This window comes from Dermacentor andersoni, chromosome 2 (assembly GCF_023375885.2).
Source record: "Dermacentor andersoni chromosome 2, qqDerAnde1_hic_scaffold, whole genome shotgun sequence".
Lineage (NCBI taxonomy): Eukaryota > Metazoa > Arthropoda > Arachnida > Ixodida > Ixodidae > Dermacentor > Dermacentor andersoni.
Window position 1 is genome coordinate 48710922 of NC_092815.1, and position 19114 is coordinate 48730035.

Here is a 19114-nt window from a genome sequence, read left to right on the forward strand (position 1 = left end):
GCGCTGCGCGCCGCGAAGACTAAGGCACACTGTAAAGCTCTAAACAAGGGGTCAATGCTGTCCAAGGCCAGCTACTACGTAGACGTGTTGAAGATCATAATTCTCGACGACAATGATCTTTTTTCTTTCTTGTGCAGTGTTTATTTTTCTGTAAAGCTTAGTATCGCGGTCGCTTAACCCTCACCAGAGCAATTACACAGCAAACAAAACGGCAACAGTTCTTGCCATCAATCATAGCAAGCTGTCTCTAACGAATTGCAACCATTTCTGTAACTAGTCAACACTCCGCACGCAACCCACCGACGCTGTCGCATGTCGGGAAGCTATTGTCGCGGTGCAAGCGGGCTCGACAAGCACTGATTGTCGACGTGTTTTACAATGCAACAATAGCGCGCCAGTGCGTCGCCCTTTTGTACATCGTCCAACCTACACTGAATGCAGGGCACCAATTTCGCGACGCTTAACAAAGCGACTCACCGCGAAGTTCAGCCTGGTAGAGCGCTCTAGTTGGGCATATACTGGACAACGTACTAAATCAGTTGTAGAAAGAGTTCGTCGGAACTTACGCAAAGCTACACTGCAAACATTTTTACACCCTTCAGGATGTTCTCTTGTCGCAGTGATTATGATTCTCCCTTGCCGTTAGGGCCTTACAAAAATTTGTAGAGGACGGCAAAGGCGCTGTAACTATGGACGTGCGATCACAAAAGATGTAGTTGAAAATCATATAACCATTCTGACAGCCTTGGGCGCACAGAAATATCCGACACGAGAGTTTCATATTTGTCCCTGTGAAATACTCCTATATATATATATATATATATATATATATATATATATATATACATATATATATATATATATATATATATATATATATATATATATATATATATATATATATAATATATGATGCAAATTCCAATGCCTTGCCGAGCCTTTGGAAATGGACGGTACGAGAGACGACGGGTGGGAAGCTTTCTGCTCTTGCGTGGCATTAACATCCATCCGCAGTAAAGCACGAGTGTTGAGTGCACGGACTCGGGAGGGGCAGGGGGGCATAATCTTGGTTCATCTCTTTCGTAGATACTGCTGTCACTTTTGCGTGATGTAATGCTTCAGTGCGGCGTTTCATTGGAGAAACGGTAATTCTGTCCGTCCGCTGGCTTATCGAATGAAAGCATACTTAAAGTGACACCCCAAAATTCATCGACGAATAATAACGCCTCAGCTACATCCAAAACATAAAGGAAACACAGAGTCAGCGACATACGCCAGTTCAGACAGACAAAATACGTAGAGCAGATTTATCTGTGTTCACATTTCTGTCGAGCTTCACGACAGCGTAACGTCCGGTTACCGACAGAAAGTGTTGTGTCACCCGCCTTGGTTGCTCAGTAGCTATGGTGTTAGGCTGCTGAGCACAAGGTCGCGGGATCGAATCCCGCCCACGGCGGCCGCATTTTCGATGGGGGCGAAATGCGAAAACACCCGTGTACTTAGATTTAGGTGCACGTTAAAGAACCCCAGGTGGTCGAAATTTCCGGAGTCCTCCACGACGGCGTGCCTCATAATCAGAAAGTGGCTTTGGCACTTTCTGCTTTTTTTTTAAAGTGTTGTGTCGAAATTGACGGTCACTACGACAAGGTGTAAAATCCGACTACAGACAAGTCGCGACGGTAGTGACGAGTCACTATTAAAGAAACTTTCTACTTTAACTATAAAAACTGTCCTATTGTCTTGTTTATTTGGAAGTTTCGTTGTAGATCAGACTCAAATTTCGCCTGCTTCTCGTTCTTCCATATAAACGTTGTTATCGAGTGTTCGTAGATGCTGTACTGGATGCTGGCAATGCCAAACACGTCGTTGATTCTGAGCTTGACAGATTCGTCGCCCCTGAAAGAGGGCAAAGAAAAGACAATGTCTCACAGACAATAACAAGCACTCAATCTAGTGAAGTCAATAAAGCCGGTAAATATGTAATTTCCAGTGATATCCTCACAAAAAGCGCGTGCTATACACCTCCATATGCCTTATCCACGACTATAAGGATACTCTTCAGCACGAGGGTAGTTGCTGTCAACGTTTCTGGTTCGCTGAGGGCGTGCTCTATTCATGGCATTGCTTTAAGGCGCACATGCCATTCCAGGAGTCAGTGCAATATGAGGCTGACCTTCTGTGATTTTACCTGCCTAATTACGACACTTAGTGAAGCTTATGGTCATCTTCATGCGTTTCAACTATTGTGTAGTGCATTACAACGTGTGTTGGCTGTTTATTGAATATTCTTTTTTTGCGCATAACTGGGGCACACGAGGGCCTTCTTTTGCTCAGCGCCCTTTCTTTTATTTTTTTTTTTTTATTACGTACATGCTCGCATTACGGTCCTCTCAAGAAGGTCGCCAGTATGCTATACTGTATCCGCCAATAAAAACACCTGAATCTATGAGATTAGTTCTAGTAAGAAAGAACAAAGAATGCGTAGGCTCACTTGTTGAGGATGATCACAACGATTTCAGATGCTGGCGTCATGAAAGCTGCGTACTCGAGGTTTCCTGAAGCTTCCTTCATACGCGCGTCCACCTTGACACTGCCTCTTGGGATGAATTTACTGTAGGAGAATGAATGGTTCATCTCATTTGTTTCAGCTCTTGCCCTCAAGAATAAACTGTATCCAAGCAATTTTTAAGGGCAACAGGAGGAGGAGAAAAGAGAAAAGTAGAAGACAGGGAGGTTAGCCAGAATAACGTCCGGTCGGCTAGTCTACACCGGGGAGAATGCGAAAGGGGGAAAACAAAGATCACAGGGAGAGAGAGGAGGGAAGGAAAGAAGGAAATTGCGGTGAGTTCGCTGACGCGTGTGGTCTTATAGAAATTACATTAATAGCCACAGATGGTCGCACAAGCCCGTCGTCCTTAAGAAGCACTAGAGCGCCTTCACCGCTTTATGGGCCGACGGGCGATGGGGGCGGTGTTCCAGCAGCACCTGCACAGAAAGCGGCCGACTGTCCAATTTTTGGAAAGCTTTGGCAAGTTCTTGTCTCTCTGGGGCATATCGTGGACAGTGGCACAGTAGGTGGTCGATGTTTTCTTCGGTGCCACAGACCTCGCATGCTGCACTCCTAACGTCCTAACCAAAGGTGACAGAGAAGCGTAGCTTCACGTCGAGGAAGTCCGACTGGAGGTCGGAGTTGCAGGGAGGGGTTTAGTCGATGCAGTCGTGTAAGTCGTCAGTTTGGCGAGTTCCACTCGGTCAGTGTGAGACTGCGTGCCAGGTGTCGAAGCTGCCTTGCGGCTTCTGTCCTCGCAAGCGGAATTGGTACGCTGTGCTCTTCTTGATGTGCTGTGCGTGCAGCGTTATCGGCGGAAGCATTGCCACTGATTCCACAATGGCCAAGTACCCATTAAAAAACGACCTCGTGACCTTTTTGTTGGGCATGATGGCAAAGTTTCATGATTGCGTATGTCAATTGGTCATGACATCCCTGTCGAAGAACTGACTGTGCGCACTGTAATGCCGGTTTTGAATCACGGAACATAGCCCATTTTCTAGGTCTTTCAGAATCAATGAATTCCAGTGCTCGACGCAGGGCCGTTAGTTCTGCCGCCGTTGAGGTCGCGACATGCGATGTCTTGAACCGCAGTGCCATTCCTCGCGTTGGTATAACCACGGCACAACCAGAACTGCACGACGTAGTCGACCCATCGGTATAGATGTGCACGTGGTTGCTGTACTTCTCATGCAAAAGAAGTAAGCTCAGCTGTTTTAGAGCAGGGGCCCGTTGATCTGTCTTCTTCTGTAGTCCTGGAATCATTATTTGTGCTTGTGGGTGGCTCAAACACCACGAAGGAAACGCTGGCTTTGCCGCAGGTGCGTACCCTGAAGTAAACGACGCACGATGTGCACTGACAATACCGCTAAATGTCGAGCAGGGGTTTACGGCAGTGAGGCTCGCCAAGCGGTGGGAAGGGTTCCTAGCATAATGCCTGAGATGCATATGCATTGTCTCAACTTTAATGTGCGTCGTGATTGGGTAATCCTGTGCAAGGGCAATGGTTTCAGCCATTGATGCACTGCGGGGTAAGCCAAGACATGTCTGAAGGGCTTCGGCTTGAATACTCTGAATCGTACGCAGGTTAGTCTTGCAGGTGTTGGATATTGCAGGCAGGCTGTATCGCAGGAATCCAACGAACAACGCCATGTACAGCTGTTATATAGCGTGTATAGATACTCCCCAACATTTTCCTGCAAGGAACCTGAACAGGTGACAGGTAGCAGTCAGCCGCTTTTTCACGTAATTCACGTGCGTAGTCCAAGATAGGTCTCTGTCAATTACGACTCCCAAGAACCTGTGACTTCTGCTGTATGGCATAATTTGTCCATTAATAGATACGCCGTAAGCAGACATTGGCTTCCTCGTGAATGTCACCATTGCGCACTTTCCGCATGAAATTTCAAGTCCTTGTTCACGAAGGTAGCAAGATGTCATTGTGGCTGCCTTCTGAAGCCGAGCGCGAAGCTGAAGTCGTGTCACACCTGATGCCCAAATGCAGATGTCGTCCGCATAGATGGAAGGAAGGAAGGAAGGAAGGAAGGAAGAAAAAAGTGAAGAAGGAAAGGCAAGGAGGTTAACCAGTTTGGCTTAACCGGTTTGCTACCCTGCACATGGGAGAGGGATGGGGGCGATGAAAGATGGGGAAGGGAGAGAGAGCACATAGCACAGCACACACACATCGTCCGTTAGAGTCCGCATCGATGGAAAGTCGTACGGTGCTTGGCAGGTTGTCAACTAATCCACTGAGAATGAGATTGAAAAGAGTCGGGCTAAGCACTCCGCCTTGAGGGACTCCTCGGCTACCGTAATGCTCGGATGTCGGGCCATTTTCTGTGTGCACGTAGAATGGTCTCCTCTGTAAGTAGTTGTGCACCCACATATATATCTTACCACCAAGTCCGACGGCTTCTAACGTGCTAAGGACGGCTTCATTGGTGACATTATCATAAGCCCCTTTACCGTCTAGAAACAGAGCAGCTTACAGGCCTTTTGGTGTTGCACAAGTGTCATCAAGTCAACAACGTTGTCTGTTGACGAACGGCCACGTCTGAATCCGGCCATAGCATCTGGGTAGATTTCATAGTACTGTAAGTACCATTCCAGACGTGTTAAAATCATTCTTTCCATTGTTTTTCCGACACAGCTGGCAAGTGCGATCAGACGGTGTGAGGAAATGTCCAAAGGCGACTTGCCAGCTTTGAGAAGTGGAATAAGAGTTGACTTCCATTCTTGCGGAACCGTACCCGCCGTCTGTCAGGAGTCGTTGTACAGGAGCAAGAGTGCCTTCCGAGCTTGGTCTCCTAGGTTACACAGGGCACGGTATGTAATGCCGTCAGGTCGTGGCGCTGAAGAACGCCTGCACAAAGCCAGTGCAGCTTCTAGTTCTTCCGTAGAAAAAGGGCATTCCATGCGGGGATCGCGTGAGAACAGTGGGTGGTCAAACGTTCCCGCACCCGTTCCGTTGGAATTTCCTTCGCCAGCAATCTTTCTGCAGAAAGATTCAGCGACGTCAATATCTCTACATTGTAGATAGAGTGCTAGATATTTAAACGGGTGGCGCTGACCAAAGGCAGTGCGAAGGCCACGAACAGTCCTCCATATGAGCGACAAAGGTTTTCGCGGATCCAGGGACTCGCAAAAGGATACCCATTGTCGCGAAGCCAGCTTGTTCATGTGACGCTGTATTTTGTGTTCGTCTAGCCAATCTAAAATCATGTTTGGACTTCGTGCGTCTATATCTTCGCTCCGCACGACGCCGAATTGCTCGAAGTTTTGCTAGTTCGATGTCGAAATCGGTGCGGGAAGAACTCTTCGAAAGCAAATGTGTGGTTGTTTGTATGGCATCCTTTATCGCGCCCTGTAGGTTATAGGAGGTGCCGTCACGACAACAGTCTTCCATTATTATTTTGTATTTAGGCCAATCGGTGCACAGGACGGTTCTGCAGGACTTGGAGCTAGTCAAACCTTCGATCTTCAAATAGGTAGCGATGTGGTCGCTACCCCGCGTTTCTAAATCCGAAAACCAATGCACTCTTCTCGAAAGCGAACGTGAAACGAAGGTAAGGTCCAAGCAGCTACTATACACTGATCCACGCAGGTAAGTAGAGCTTCCATAATTTGACAGGCAAAATTTGCGTTCCGAGGCAATGGACACCAACGTTTTGCCTCTAGAGTTCACTTTGGAGCTTCCCCATAGGCAATGGTGGGCGTTAAAGTCACCAGTGAGCACCCACGGCTATGGAGTCGGTGTCAAAATTCCCCGTAAGCGCTCACAATTTAGAAGGCTTGTTGGAGATAAGTAGGCTCCAAGAATTGTGAACGTGAGGTTTTTCTTCTTCACTGTTAAGAAACGTATTGATTTGCTTCGTCAGGAGGCACACGGTGATGTACATAAGTCAAGTCACGGCGCATAAACACAACAACCTTGCTGCACTCTCTGTGGGTAGAGGACATAAAGCACTCATACCCGGACAGTCTAATGGGAGCTGACACATTGGGCTCGCAAATCACGGTAATGGGGAATTGGTGCGTAAAGACAAACTGTCTAAAGTCGGACATGCGTGACTTAAGCCCTCTTCCGTTCCACTGAAAGACAGATGCATTCTTGTTCTCCTCTTGAAACGACGGCATCTCTCGGGCCGTGGTTTTACCCTAGAGTCAGAAGCACCGGACTCAAAGTGTCCAGCACCTGCAGTGCGCTTTGTGCCGACGGGGTTTTCATGCTGCTCAGTAGAATGCGCATGGCGTCCATAAGTGACTTCAGCATCACTATGACTTGGCGATCCTCAGTCGTCGTCGCATCCGCGGTTCGTGAGGTCATTGAGGGCGGCGAAATTTGATGTGACTCCGATGCAGGTTGTGCTCGTGGAAGTGTAGGCCACTCTTCATGAGGTGTGCGTCTTGCCCTTTTCTTCGTTTTCGCAGTGTCTGTCTTTGTGGAAGTCGGCGTTGATACGGTAGCCGCTTTGCCGGAAGATGGTGTATATCTCTGGAAAGAGGACACCACATTATATTTCAATGGATCCCTGCTCACTGCGGCATCGTCGACAACAACCTAGCTGACAAGGCTGCCCGGTGTGCCCACGAAGATACCAAGACGCATCCAACACCTTTGGCGAGGTCGTACGCTGCCAGAGAACTTCGCCTACTTGCACACAAGAAGTCACACGATCTCTGGATTCCAACTGCCTTCAATTGCAGATTACGTAAACTGGACCGCACGCTACGGCTACAACTGCCATCTAGCCTTTGCCGCGGCGAAACAACCTTGTTGTGTCGCTTGTGGCTGGGAGTGACGTTCACGAACGCATACTCCTACCGTATGGGAATGGCCGAGAGCCCGATGTGCGATTCCTGTGGGTGCGAGGAGACCATCGAGCACCTATTGTGTACCTGCCCTCGCTACGATGTCCAACGCCTCTCTCTGCGGGCAACTTTACACCGACTGGACTCGAGACCCCTTCACCGAGTCAAAGATACTCGGATCGTGGCCACACCCGTCACTGGCTCGAAAAGCGATTCGTACACTTGCGCAGTACTTGAAGTGCACCGGCTTAAGAGACCGTTTATAGTGTCCTTGTGTATGGTGTCCCTCCCACACGTACTCAGTGCTTACTCTCTCCCTTTCTTCCCCTTTCTATTCCCCTTTCCCCCACCCACAGTGCAGGGTAGCAAACCGGATGCTGTTCTGGTTGACCTCCCTGCCTTTCCTATCCTTGTTTTCTCTCTCTCTCTCTCAGTGGATGTAACTCTTCGTGATGCTTTTCGGTGGCGATGTCGTCGTCGCCTGAGAGTAGCGGCAGCCTCTCTGTGTGTTGAATGGTCCCGTACCATACATTTGAGTAGTTCTCGCTCATTCCTCACCCGCGGGCAATTATTGGATGAGGCCTCATGAGTGCCATGGCAGTTAGAGCGCATTAACGCAGTTCCGCGGCAGGCATCGGCTGAATGAGATTCAGCGCAGCGTGGGCATACGAGGTTATTCCTACAGACACCTTTTACGTATCCCATCCTGCAGCATTTGTAGCATTGCAGGGGCTTCGGTACGTATAGGGGGACTGGATAGCGGATGTGGCCAACTTTGACGTGGGAGGGAAGGCTGTCTCCCTCAAACCACAGCTTCAGGCAACGTGTGTTGCAAAGTTTTGTGATGTGCGTGATAAGAGAGCCTTCTGTAGTTGGCTTAATTAATATTGGTAAGTCGTCGGTTGGTATAGGAATATCGACGTCATAAATGACGCCGACGGTGCCATTGCAGCCTGTAGGTATCATGGATCGCACTTGCACTATGTCGATCTCCGTTACGTGCCGCTGGCTTCGCAGTGCACTGCGGTGTAGAACATCTACTGCATGGACATTCTTCAGTGCGTTTATTCTCACGTCCTTTATCTCGTTTGGCGCGATTACCTCAAGAAACGCAGAAAGGACGCCTGTTTAGGAGTCGCAGATTAGACACTGGGTCCACAGGCATGAAAAGCATAGTGTACGGCCAGTGCTGTGGTGTTGTCTTCACGGTGGAGACACTTGGCGACGATGACCTCCGTGGCAGTGTTCTTTTTGTGCTTCAGCTCATGACAAGTGTGAAATCGTCGTCCGACGAGTCGACGCTGTCCAAGTACAACTCGGTTGCCTCGCTGTCCATGTCAGTTGACGCATTTCTACGTTTCCTGGACGCGACCCCACGTAATGGCTCGGCTCGAGGAAGGTCTTCGAGGGCTTCTTTATTCATTGCCGCAACAAGGGAGCGGCAGCTCCCAGAGTTTGGAAAGAAACAAAGCGAGACAAAGGTACAAGCGTTGTATAACACAGACAGAATTGGACAAACGGCTGTAGCCTGAACAGATGTTTATAGTGCTGCAAGTGCTACTGTGCTGTGCGGTGACGGTATGTGGTGACAGTGACCGACTGTGATTGTGTCAATGCTCATTTCTTTCTTTATGTCTACTTTGCTATCACTTTACCTCCCCCTCCCCTCTCTCCCCAGGGTAGGGTGGCAAACCCGATCTTGCCATCTGGTTAACCTCCCTGCCTTTCCCCTTTCTTCTGTCTCTCTCTCAAACTATTTTTCATCTCTATGCGTACATTTTATACGCATAGAGCCGAAAGAAATCTAACATAACGTTTCCAGAAAGACACATGGCATACCTGAAGTGGCCTAAAGCATAGTACATTGGCTGTTTGTAGAACTCCTCTGCTGTGGCGTTCACGATGATAGGCGAGTCGACGAAGTCTTTAGCCCAGTTGGGGCCTCCTTGTGTATCTAAGGCTAGGTTCCAGTCCGTCCAACCGCTAGCCCAGTGGTTGAGATTCTGCAAGTCAAAGAATGAAGGATGTTTGCATCCTGTCAGAGATCTTCCTTTCAGCCTGCTCCTAATTTTGTAAGGCGGCCGGTATAGTGTTTCATACTTACATAGCATGTGCATATAGTCTGTATATTAACTATATAACGTGTGTATCATACTATACTATAGTCTCTGTCTTATTGTATACATTTGTCAGGAGCACTAACGCGTAGGGCACCGGGTTGCGGCTGCTCAGCTTGCTCTACTGTTTCGTCGTACCCGCCGCGGTGGCTTTGATGTTGCGCTGCTAAGCGTGAGGTCGTCGTATCGAATCCCAGCCGCGGCGGTCGCATTTCGACGGGGGCAAAATGCAAAAACGCCCATGTCCCGTGCATTAGGAGCACGTTAAATGTGCCAAGGTGGTCAAAATTAACATGGAGTCCTCCACTACGGCGTGCCTCATAATCAAATAGTGGTTTTGGGACGTAAAATCCCAGAATTCATTCATTCATTCATTCAATTGCTTCGTCATCATTCCTCATGCTCCTCTGTTCTCTTATGTCGCTCCTTCCCCTTTATCCCCGTGCGGAGTAGCAGGCCAGAAGCAAGCTTCTTAGACCAACCTCCCAGCTTTTCCTATCATCAAACTTTCTTCTCGCGTTATCTCATTCTCTCCCTCTAAATATTGAAAACGGAATCTTATGAATCTTTCACAGCTATGATGGTTTTAATATCCATGGTAGTAAACTATTAAGGTCAAAAACCATTACCCCGCGCTCGCTCTGCGGTCTTCCACTAGACGATACACTTACTGCCACGCGCACTTCCGCCGGCCATAACAGTGGGCTTCATAATTTAGCAATATTTGTAGTCCTTGTATGACGTATTGGACGCCCCTCAAAAGCTCCCCCTGCCGCCGTACGTTTCGCTGAGAATGATTCGTCATATCTGGCTTCTCCGCAACGAGTGAACATCTGAGAATAAACTTTGTTCACTCCAACTCTCCTCCGTTGTTGAGGTGATCATTACCGTCAGATCAATTAAGTCCACTATATGGCAAAGACCTCTCACAAATATCTGTAGTTTACTTTGCCCTACTGATATGCGTGGTAGTCCGTACTGAACGTTGCGTCAATCAGGGAGCCTGACCGAAATTTTTAGCATGACCATACCACTTGCTTAGTGGCTTGTGTTCTAGTGCGGTTCTTCCTCGTTTCTTCCCGAAGGAGTAAAAATGCGCCTAGTCGGCAGCAAGTAAAAAACATCGTATTTTTTCGGGCCTAAATTAGCCAATTGCAATATCTATCCCGCAGTAACTAATATTTTAACTATCCAAACATTCTTTATTATACAATTGGACCTAGTTATATTTCGCGCAAATAGTGTTCGCCTATTCACGTAATCCACCTGAATAAACAGAACTGCACTATCTGTTACAGAACATATTTCTAATCTATTCGTGCAGGAAAAAGAAAATGATACGTGCAAACGGAGGCCTGTGGAACCAATTTAAAAGTTAAACGTGATTGGGCTGAATGCGAGCAGAAGTCTGGATTTTTATTGCATCCAATAGTAGTGCATTTTATGAAATCATATTGAGGTTCAGTTTCAGTTTATTATTCTTTAAATACAATGAATGAGTAAAATACAATATACAGACGAGGGTCCCAATGGCAAAGACTGCAACGGGACCCTCTGTTAATAATAACAATGGAGAGATGTATTAAAGATGAATAAGCTAACTGAAAGAAACAAACCCAGTCGCAAAAACACAACATAGAAAAATTATTGGTGGTTCACATACATGCGAATGGGTGTTAAGCGGAGCTTTCTTTGGTGTGCAGGCAAAGTCTAAGCAAACGTAATGATGTCTCGGGAGAACGGTAGCGCGAACCAAAAGAACAACTACGCGACGAGAGACACTAGGGCGAGCGCCCACCAGTAATCATGAAATACCAACCAGCCCGAACCGCTACCCTATTACGAGTATGCAATGATAATGACGGGAATATTATGGTTATAATATCTTGGATTTACTGCTAACTTCACACCCTGGAAGCTTTTCTCCTATCTCGTATCTGAACGGCCTCAGTGACCATAAGGTACTACACACTACTTTTTCATACCATATATCCAATCAAACAAATACTAAAGAAAAAACGCGCTTTATGACAGAGGCGACTACAACAGCATGACCCGAGATTTAACAACCTTTCACGACAGTTTCACGGCTGGCATTTATCTTCGTTTACTTGAGTCCAACTGGTTACTCTTTAAATCTGAATTCTTGCGTCTGGTTAGAATGTACGTTCATACCATAACAATTAATGAACGGAAACAATACCCAAGGCTTAATCGCATACTAAAACAACTAAACAAACAAAAAACGTCTTTTCCGTTCTGCAAACTCTTCTCAATCCGAGCTTAAGTGGGGAGAAATATTATCTTGCACTCAAGCAATATGACAAGCAGGTCGTGGGGGCCAAACGTGACTATCTTTTTTTTCAGCCACGTTGCCCTCTATGTTGCACAATAACCCAAAGCGCCTCTGGCAATGCATTAATTCCCAATGGTCCAACGCTGTTTCTTCCGCGACAGTTCTGGCTCCCCAGTCCCCTAAACTGAGGTCACTGACGCTTTAAACACTGCTTTCTGTTCTGCTTTTACTAATGACTAGCCTGAATTTTTTCCTGTATTACCACCTTCTATTTATCCCTCCATGGCAAACATTACTTTTCATGTGGACGGAATTGTTAAAATTATCGATTTCTTAAAAAAATTTGTCGTCGTGTGGTAATGATGGCATTAACTCCAAGCTATTAAAAAGCAATCAGCACATCAGCAGTCTTTTTCTAAAGCTAATATTTCAGCATTCTCTCACAACCGGATCAGTCCGCCACTGACTGGAAAGTTGGAAAAATAATTCCGATCTTTAGAAAAGACAAACGCGTATAATACTAGAAACTACCGTCCAATTTTCTTCACCAGTGTTTGCTCGAAACTGATGGAGCACGTTATACATTCGCACTTTGCCACTTTACTGTCAGCTGTCAAATTATTTCATCCTAACCAGCATGGATTTCGGAAAGCTCATTATTGCGACATTCAACTTGCTCTGTTCCTACATGATTTGCATCCTCATCTCGATCGCAACATCCCCACTGACGCTCTCTTTCTTGACTTCGAAAAAGCTTTCGATAAAGTTTCACCTACTTTTCTCCTGCACAAACTCTCACACCTTAATCTTCAACCAGACATCCTTAACTGGATCCGTGAGTTTGTAATTGATCGCCTTCAATTTATTTCCGTTAACTTGATTTCCTCAACCGTATTTCCTCTACTATCTGGTGCGCACCAAGGCTCTGTTCTTGGGCATCTCTTCTATCTTATATATATTCATGACCTTCCAGTTAACTTATCATCCAACATCCTTTTCGCGAATGATTGCGCGTTACACCGACAAATAACAAATGCTCCGCTCTTCCCGAAGACCTCCTCCAAATACAGGCATCGTGCAGCAAATGGTGCAGGTCCCTCAATGTCAGTAAGTATTTTCACGTATGCTTTCATCGACGTCGTAATTGTGTAGTACCTTCGTACTCCCTTAACAACTGCACTTTAACACAGTGTGAGAAATTCGAATACCTAGGAGTGACTATAGCAAGTGATTTATCTTGGACCCATCATATCCAAAAGGTATCTAATTCCTGCAATCGATTACTAGGTTATCTACGACGTAACTTGTCTTCAGCATCTGCCTCAGTCAAACTACTTGCATATAAAACCTTAATCTGATCTAAACTAGAATATGCTTGCGCTATTTATGACATCAAGTTAATATTGCGGCTAGCACGCTGGTCTTGGGCGGTGTCGGTTTTGTCCTCGGGCTTCGGGCTTGGATCGCGGCTTTGCGGGGGCGTTCGGTACATGAACGCACAAGCACCTCCACCAGATGTCACGTGGTGGTGACGTTGAAGAAAGAACACAGTAGCAATACTGTGAACAAGAAAACTAGCTTTTATTGGGCGAACCTGTGCCCACAAAACAGGCTACACTTATAGCGCAACGATAGCGGCGAACACGCTCGGCGATCGTCGAAAATCTGCTCAGCGGGTCAAGCGCGTCGGCTTTTATAGAGCAGTCGTCGAATGTTCCAGACTAATCGTTTGGACCCGCGTGCTTTCCACAAAGTTCTACACCATTCGCGCTACGCGATGAAATCAGATAACACAAGGTTCGGCGACAACAGACAGCCGGGTAGAAGCATCGATAACTTTCCAGAAACGTCGGATACATGCAGGCGCGTCCCGCGCTGTGCGATTGCATTTGTTAAGCGGCGAAACGTGGTCGCCCGATAAAGATAAGTACACGTATCAATACCCCCCTCTTAAAAAGCATCGACCCGATGCTGCAAACAAACGAAGGTAATAAACAAAAGCACTCGTAGCAAAGAAAAGAACAAAATGACGAAGTTCGTCAGCGTCCGTAAAAGGGTTTAAGGCGCACCACGTGGACCACTTCAGATCGTGCGCGGCGCCGCTGTGAATGCGAAATGCCGTCTGGCACGACCTCATAGTCCAGAGCGCCAATACGTCGGATGACCTTGTAGGGTCCGAAATAGCGTCGGAGTAGTTTCTCACTGAGTCCTCGTCGGCGTATCGGGGTCCAAACCCAAACACGGTCGCCGGGCTGGTACTCAACAAAGCGTCGTCGGAGGTTGTAGTGTCGGCTGTCGGTCCTCTGTTGGTTCTTGATCCGTAGGCGGGCGAGCTGTCGGGCTTCTTCGGCTCGCTGGAGATAGCTAGCGACGTCAACATTCTCTTCGTCAGTGACGTGGGGCAGCATGGCGTCGAGCGTCGTCGTCGGGTTCCTGCCGTAAACCAGCTTAAACGGCGTGATCTGTGTTGTTTCTTGCACCGCCGTGTTGTAAGCGAATGTTACGTACGGCAGGACGGCATCCCAGGTCTTGTGTTCGACGTCGACGTACATCGCTAGCATGTCGGCGAGGGTCTTATTCAGCCGCTCCGTAAGACCATTCGTCTGCGGGTGGTAGGCCGTGGTTCTCCTGTGCCTTGTCTGACTGTATTTCAGAATGGCTTGGGTGAGCTCCGCTGTAAAGGCCGTTCCTCTGTCGGTGATGAGGACTTCTGGGGCGCCATGTCGAAGTAGGATGTTTTCGACAAAGAATTTCGCCACTTCGGCTGCGCTACCTTTCGGCAGTGCTTTAGTTTCAGCGAAGCGGGTGAGGTAGTCTGTCGCCACGACGATCCACTTATTTCCGGTTGTTGACGTCGGAAAGGGTCCCAGCAAGTCCATCCCGATCTGCTGGAATGGTCGGCAAGGAGGCTCGATTGGCTGTAGTAATCCGGCTGGCCTTGTCGGCGGTGTCTTGCGTCGCTGACAGTCTCGGCATGTTCTGACATAACGGGCGACGTCGGCGGTCAGGCGCGGCCAATAATACTTTTCTTGTATCCTCGATAGTGTCCGGGAAAAACCGAGGTGTCCAGCGGTCGGATCGTCATGTAGGGCGTGCAATACTTCTGGACGAAGTCCTGACGGGACAACAAGAAGGTAGTTGGCGCGGACTGGTGAAAAGTTCTTCACGAGGAGATTGTTTTGAAGCGTGAAGGAAGATAATCCGCGCTTAAATGCCCTGGGGACAACGTCGGTTTGCCCTTCCAAATATTCCACCAGGCCTTTTAGCTCCGGGTCTGCCCGTTGCTGTTCAGCGAAGTCTTCCGCGCTTATCATGCCAAGGAAGGCGTCATCTTCGTCATCTTGCGGCGGCGGGTCAATGGGGGCGCGTGATAGGCAATCGGCATCGGAGTGTTTTCGTCCTGACTTGTAGGTTACAGTGATGTCGTATTCTTGTAGTCTGAGGCTCCACCGTGCCAGTCGTCCTGAAGGATCCTTTATACTCGCTAGCCAACACAACGCGTGATGGTCACTGACGACTTTGAATGGCCTGCCATAAAGATAAGGGCGAAATTTAGCTGTAGCCCAAACGATGGCGAGGCATTCCTTTTCGGTTGTAGAATAGTTGCCTTCCGCTTTTGACAGCGACCGGCTAGCGTAAGCTATCACCTGTTCGACTCCGTTTCTCCTCTGGACTAGAACGGCACCGAGGCCTAGGCTACTGGCGTCAGTATGGATTTCTGTATCGGCGTACTCGTCGAAGTGAGCAAGTACCGGCGGCGACTGCATGCGTCGTTTGAGTTCTTCAAATGCGTCGGCCTGCGGCGTTTCCCACTTGAACTCAACATCACATTTAGTTAGACGTGTCAACGGCTCGGCGATGCGTGAAAAGTCCTTGACAAAGCGCCTGTAGTAGGCACACATGCCAAGGAATCTACGCACTGCCTTCTTGTCGGTGGGCTGCGGGAACTTTGCGATGGCAGCTGTTTTCTGGGGGTCGGGGCGTACTCCGGATTTACTGATGACGTGGCCTAGGAACAGAAGCTCGTCGTAAGCGAAGCGGCATTTTTCTGGCTTCAGAGTGAGCCCTGATGACTTGATGGCCTCTAGTACTGTGGCAAGCCGCCTAAGGTGATCGTCGAAATTTCCGGCGAATACAACGACGTCATCCAAGTAAACGAGACAGGTCTGCCATTTCAATCCCGCTAAAACCGTGTCCATCACGCGCTGGAACGTTGCAGGCGCCGAGCACAGTCCAAATGGCATAACCTTGAACTCGTAGAGGCCGTCTGGGGTGATGAAGGCGGTCTTTTCGCGATCTCTTTCGTCGACTTCTATTTGCCAATAGCCAGACTTGAGGTCCATCGAGGAGAAGTACTTAGCGTTGCAGAGCCGATCCAATGCGTCGTCTATCCGTGGAAGGGGGTATACGTCCTTCTTCGTGATCTTGTTCAGACGACGATAATCGACGCAGAAACGTAGGGTTCCGTCCTTTTTCTTCACCAGGACAACAGGGGATGCCCATGGGCTTTTCGACGGCTGGATGATGTCGTCGCGCAGCATTTCGTCGACTTGTTCTCTTATAGCTTCGCGTTCTCGCGGCGAAACTCGGTAAGGGCTTTGGCGGAGTGGTCGAGCGTACTCCTCGGTGATTATGCGATGCTTGGCGACTGGTGTTTGTCGAATCCTCGATGTCGTCGAAAAGCAGCTTTTGTATCGTCGGAGCAGACTTCTGAGCTGCTGTTGCTTAATCACTGGGAGACTTGGATTAATGTCGTAGTCTGGTTCGGGAACCATGGTCGTCGGGGTAGATGCGGCGGAATCCGAGAGGACAAACGCATTACTTGTTTCTAGAATTTCCTCGATGTACGCGATCGTCGTGCCCTTGTTGAGGTGCTTGAACTCCTGGCTGAAGTTTGTCAGCAACACTTCAGTTTTCCCTCCATGCAGTCGAGCGATCCCTCTTGCGACGCAAATTTCACGGTCTAGCATTAGACGTTGGTCGCCTTCGATGACGCCTTCTACGTCAGCGGGTATTTCGGTGCCGACCGAAATAACAATGCTGGAGCGGGGCGGGATGCTCACTTGGTCTTCGAGCACATTCAAGGCGTGGTGACTACGAGGGCTCTCCGGCGGTATCGCTTTATCTTCCGACAGCGTTATTGACTTCGACTTCAGGTTGATGATTGCGCCGTGTTGGTCCAGGAAGTCCATACCGAGAATGACGTCTCGTGAACACTGTTGGAGGATAACGAAGGTGACAGGGTAAGTCCGGTCGTGAATGGTAATTCTTGCCGTGCACATTCCTGTCAGCGTAATCAGGTGTCCTCCAGCGGTCCGAATTTGAGGGCCTTCCCATGCAGTCTTAACCTTCTTCATCTGGACGGCGATGTGTCCACTCATGACTGAGAAATCGGCGCCTGTGTCGATTAAGGCGGTGACTGCGTGGCCGTCCAGAAGCACGTCGAGGTCGGTGGTTCTTTGTCTTGCGTTGCAGTTGGGTCTTGGCGTCGGATCACGGCTGCGTCGTGTTGAATTGAAGCTAGTACGTCGCGTCGTGAAGTCGTCTTTCGTCGGTGCAGTCTTGGCTTCCTGACTTCCTCGGGACGGTGGCGCGTCGTCATTATGTCGTCGAGATGGTTTCTTCGGCGCTTTCGTCGGCGGCGGAGGATCTTCGTCAGTTCGACGAACAGCAACCGCACCTCCATCGGTTGCTGCTTTTAGTTTTCCGGATATGGGCTCGCTGACCGGCCCCGGGCTGGGCCACTGTATGGTCGGCGCTGCGGCGACAGGTAGCGGCCTGGTGATGGCGAACGCGACGGTCGTCGAGAGCTCCATTGAGTAGCGGCGAGGTAGTCGGCGATGTCACGTGGGCGCTCTCCAAGGTGTGGACGCGGCGCGTTAACGGCGAAACCTCGCAGTCCCATCTCTCGGTATGGGCATCGTCGGTAGACGTGACCTGCCTCTCCGCAGTGGTAGCAGAGCGGGCGGTGGTCAGGAGCGCGCCAAACGTCAGTCTTCCTCGGGTAGCTGCGCTGGGCGACGGGTGGGCGTGCTGGCGGCGGCGGTGGTGGTCGACGGAATTGCGGCGTTACGGGGCCCTGGCGCGGTAGTGGAAAGAGACCTTGACGGCGGGTGACGGCGGCGTAGCTCATCGCTTGCGGCTGAGGCTGCGGTGGTTCTGGTTGCACCTCAGGAACTCCAAGCGATCGGTGCACCTCTTCTTTTACGATGTCGGCGATCGAAGCCACTTGAGGCTGCGACGAAGGCAAGACCTTGCGCAGTTCTTCGCGCACAATGGCCCTGATGGTCTCGCGCAGATCGTCCGTGGCCAGTGATTGAATTCCTGCGTAGGGGGTAGAGCTTGTACGGCGGTTGAATTGCCGGTTCCGCATTTCGAGTGTCTTCTCGATGTTCGTCGCCTCACGAAGAAACTCTTCGACGGTCTTCGGTGGGCTTCTTACCATCCCGGCGAAAAGTTCCTCCTTCACACCACGCATGAGTAGGCGAACTTTCTTTTCCTCGGCCATATCCGGGTCGGCGTGGCGGAACAGACGGGTCATTTCTTCCGTAAAGATGGCAACGTTCTCGTTTGGTAGCTGCACTCGGGCGTCCAGCATAGCTTCGGCCCTTTCCTTGCGCACGACACTTGTAAAGGTGCACAGGAAGCCGCTACGGAACAGGTCCCACGTAGTCAAGGTCGACTCCCTGTTCTCAAACCACGTTCTGGCGGCGTCTTCTAAGGCGAAGTAGACATGCCGCAGCTTGTCGTCGGAGTCCCAGTTGTTGAATGTCGCGATTCGCTCGTAGGTCTCCAGCCAAGATTCCGGGTCTTCAGTCGCTGCTCCATGGAAGGTCGGTGGGTCCCGGGGTTGTTGTAGGATAACGGGGGACGCTGGGGCAGCCATTGAGGTTGTCTTGACCACGATCTTCTTTGTCGCCTCAGGTAGAAGTCCGTGCTCTGGGGGCAGGCCTTGCAGTCTGCGGCTAGCACGCTGGTCTTGGGCGGTGTCGGTTTTGTCCTCGGGCTTCGGGCTTGGATCGCGGCTTTGCGGGGGCGTTCGGTACATGAACGCACAAGCACCTCCACCAGATGTCACGTGGTGGTGACGTTGAAGAAAGAACACAGTAGCAATACTGTGAACAAGAAAACTAGCTTTTATTGGGCGAACCTGTGCCCACAAAACAGGCTACACTTATAGCGCAACGATAGCGGCGAACACGCTCGGCGATCGTCGAAAATCTGCTCAGCGGGTCAAGCGCGTCGGCTTTTATAGAGCAGTCGTCGAATGTTCCAGACTAATCGTTTGGACCCGCGTGCTTTCCACAAAGTTCTACACCATTCGCGCTACGCGATGAAATC

General features: G+C 49.4%; 1 protein-coding gene across 2 annotated transcripts in view; it reads right to left on the bottom strand.

Annotated features, from left to right (window-relative positions):
* Positions 1-1706: 1706 nt before the first annotated feature.
* The window catches only part of LOC126542342 (lysosomal acid glucosylceramidase-like), a 34036-nt gene continuing 16628 nt past the window's right edge, over positions 1707-19114 (bottom strand). For both annotated transcript variants that reach the window (XM_050189377.3, XM_050189379.3), the window contains 3 exons: positions 9200-9363; positions 2492-2611; positions 1707-1896 (listed from right to left, as the gene is read on the bottom strand). In XM_050189377.3, the coding sequence (XP_050045334.2) occupies positions 1719-1896; positions 2492-2611; positions 9200-9363 (462 nt within the window). In that variant the 3' untranslated portion in view covers positions 1707-1718. The remainder of the gene's footprint in view (positions 1897-2491; positions 2612-9199; positions 9364-19114) is intronic.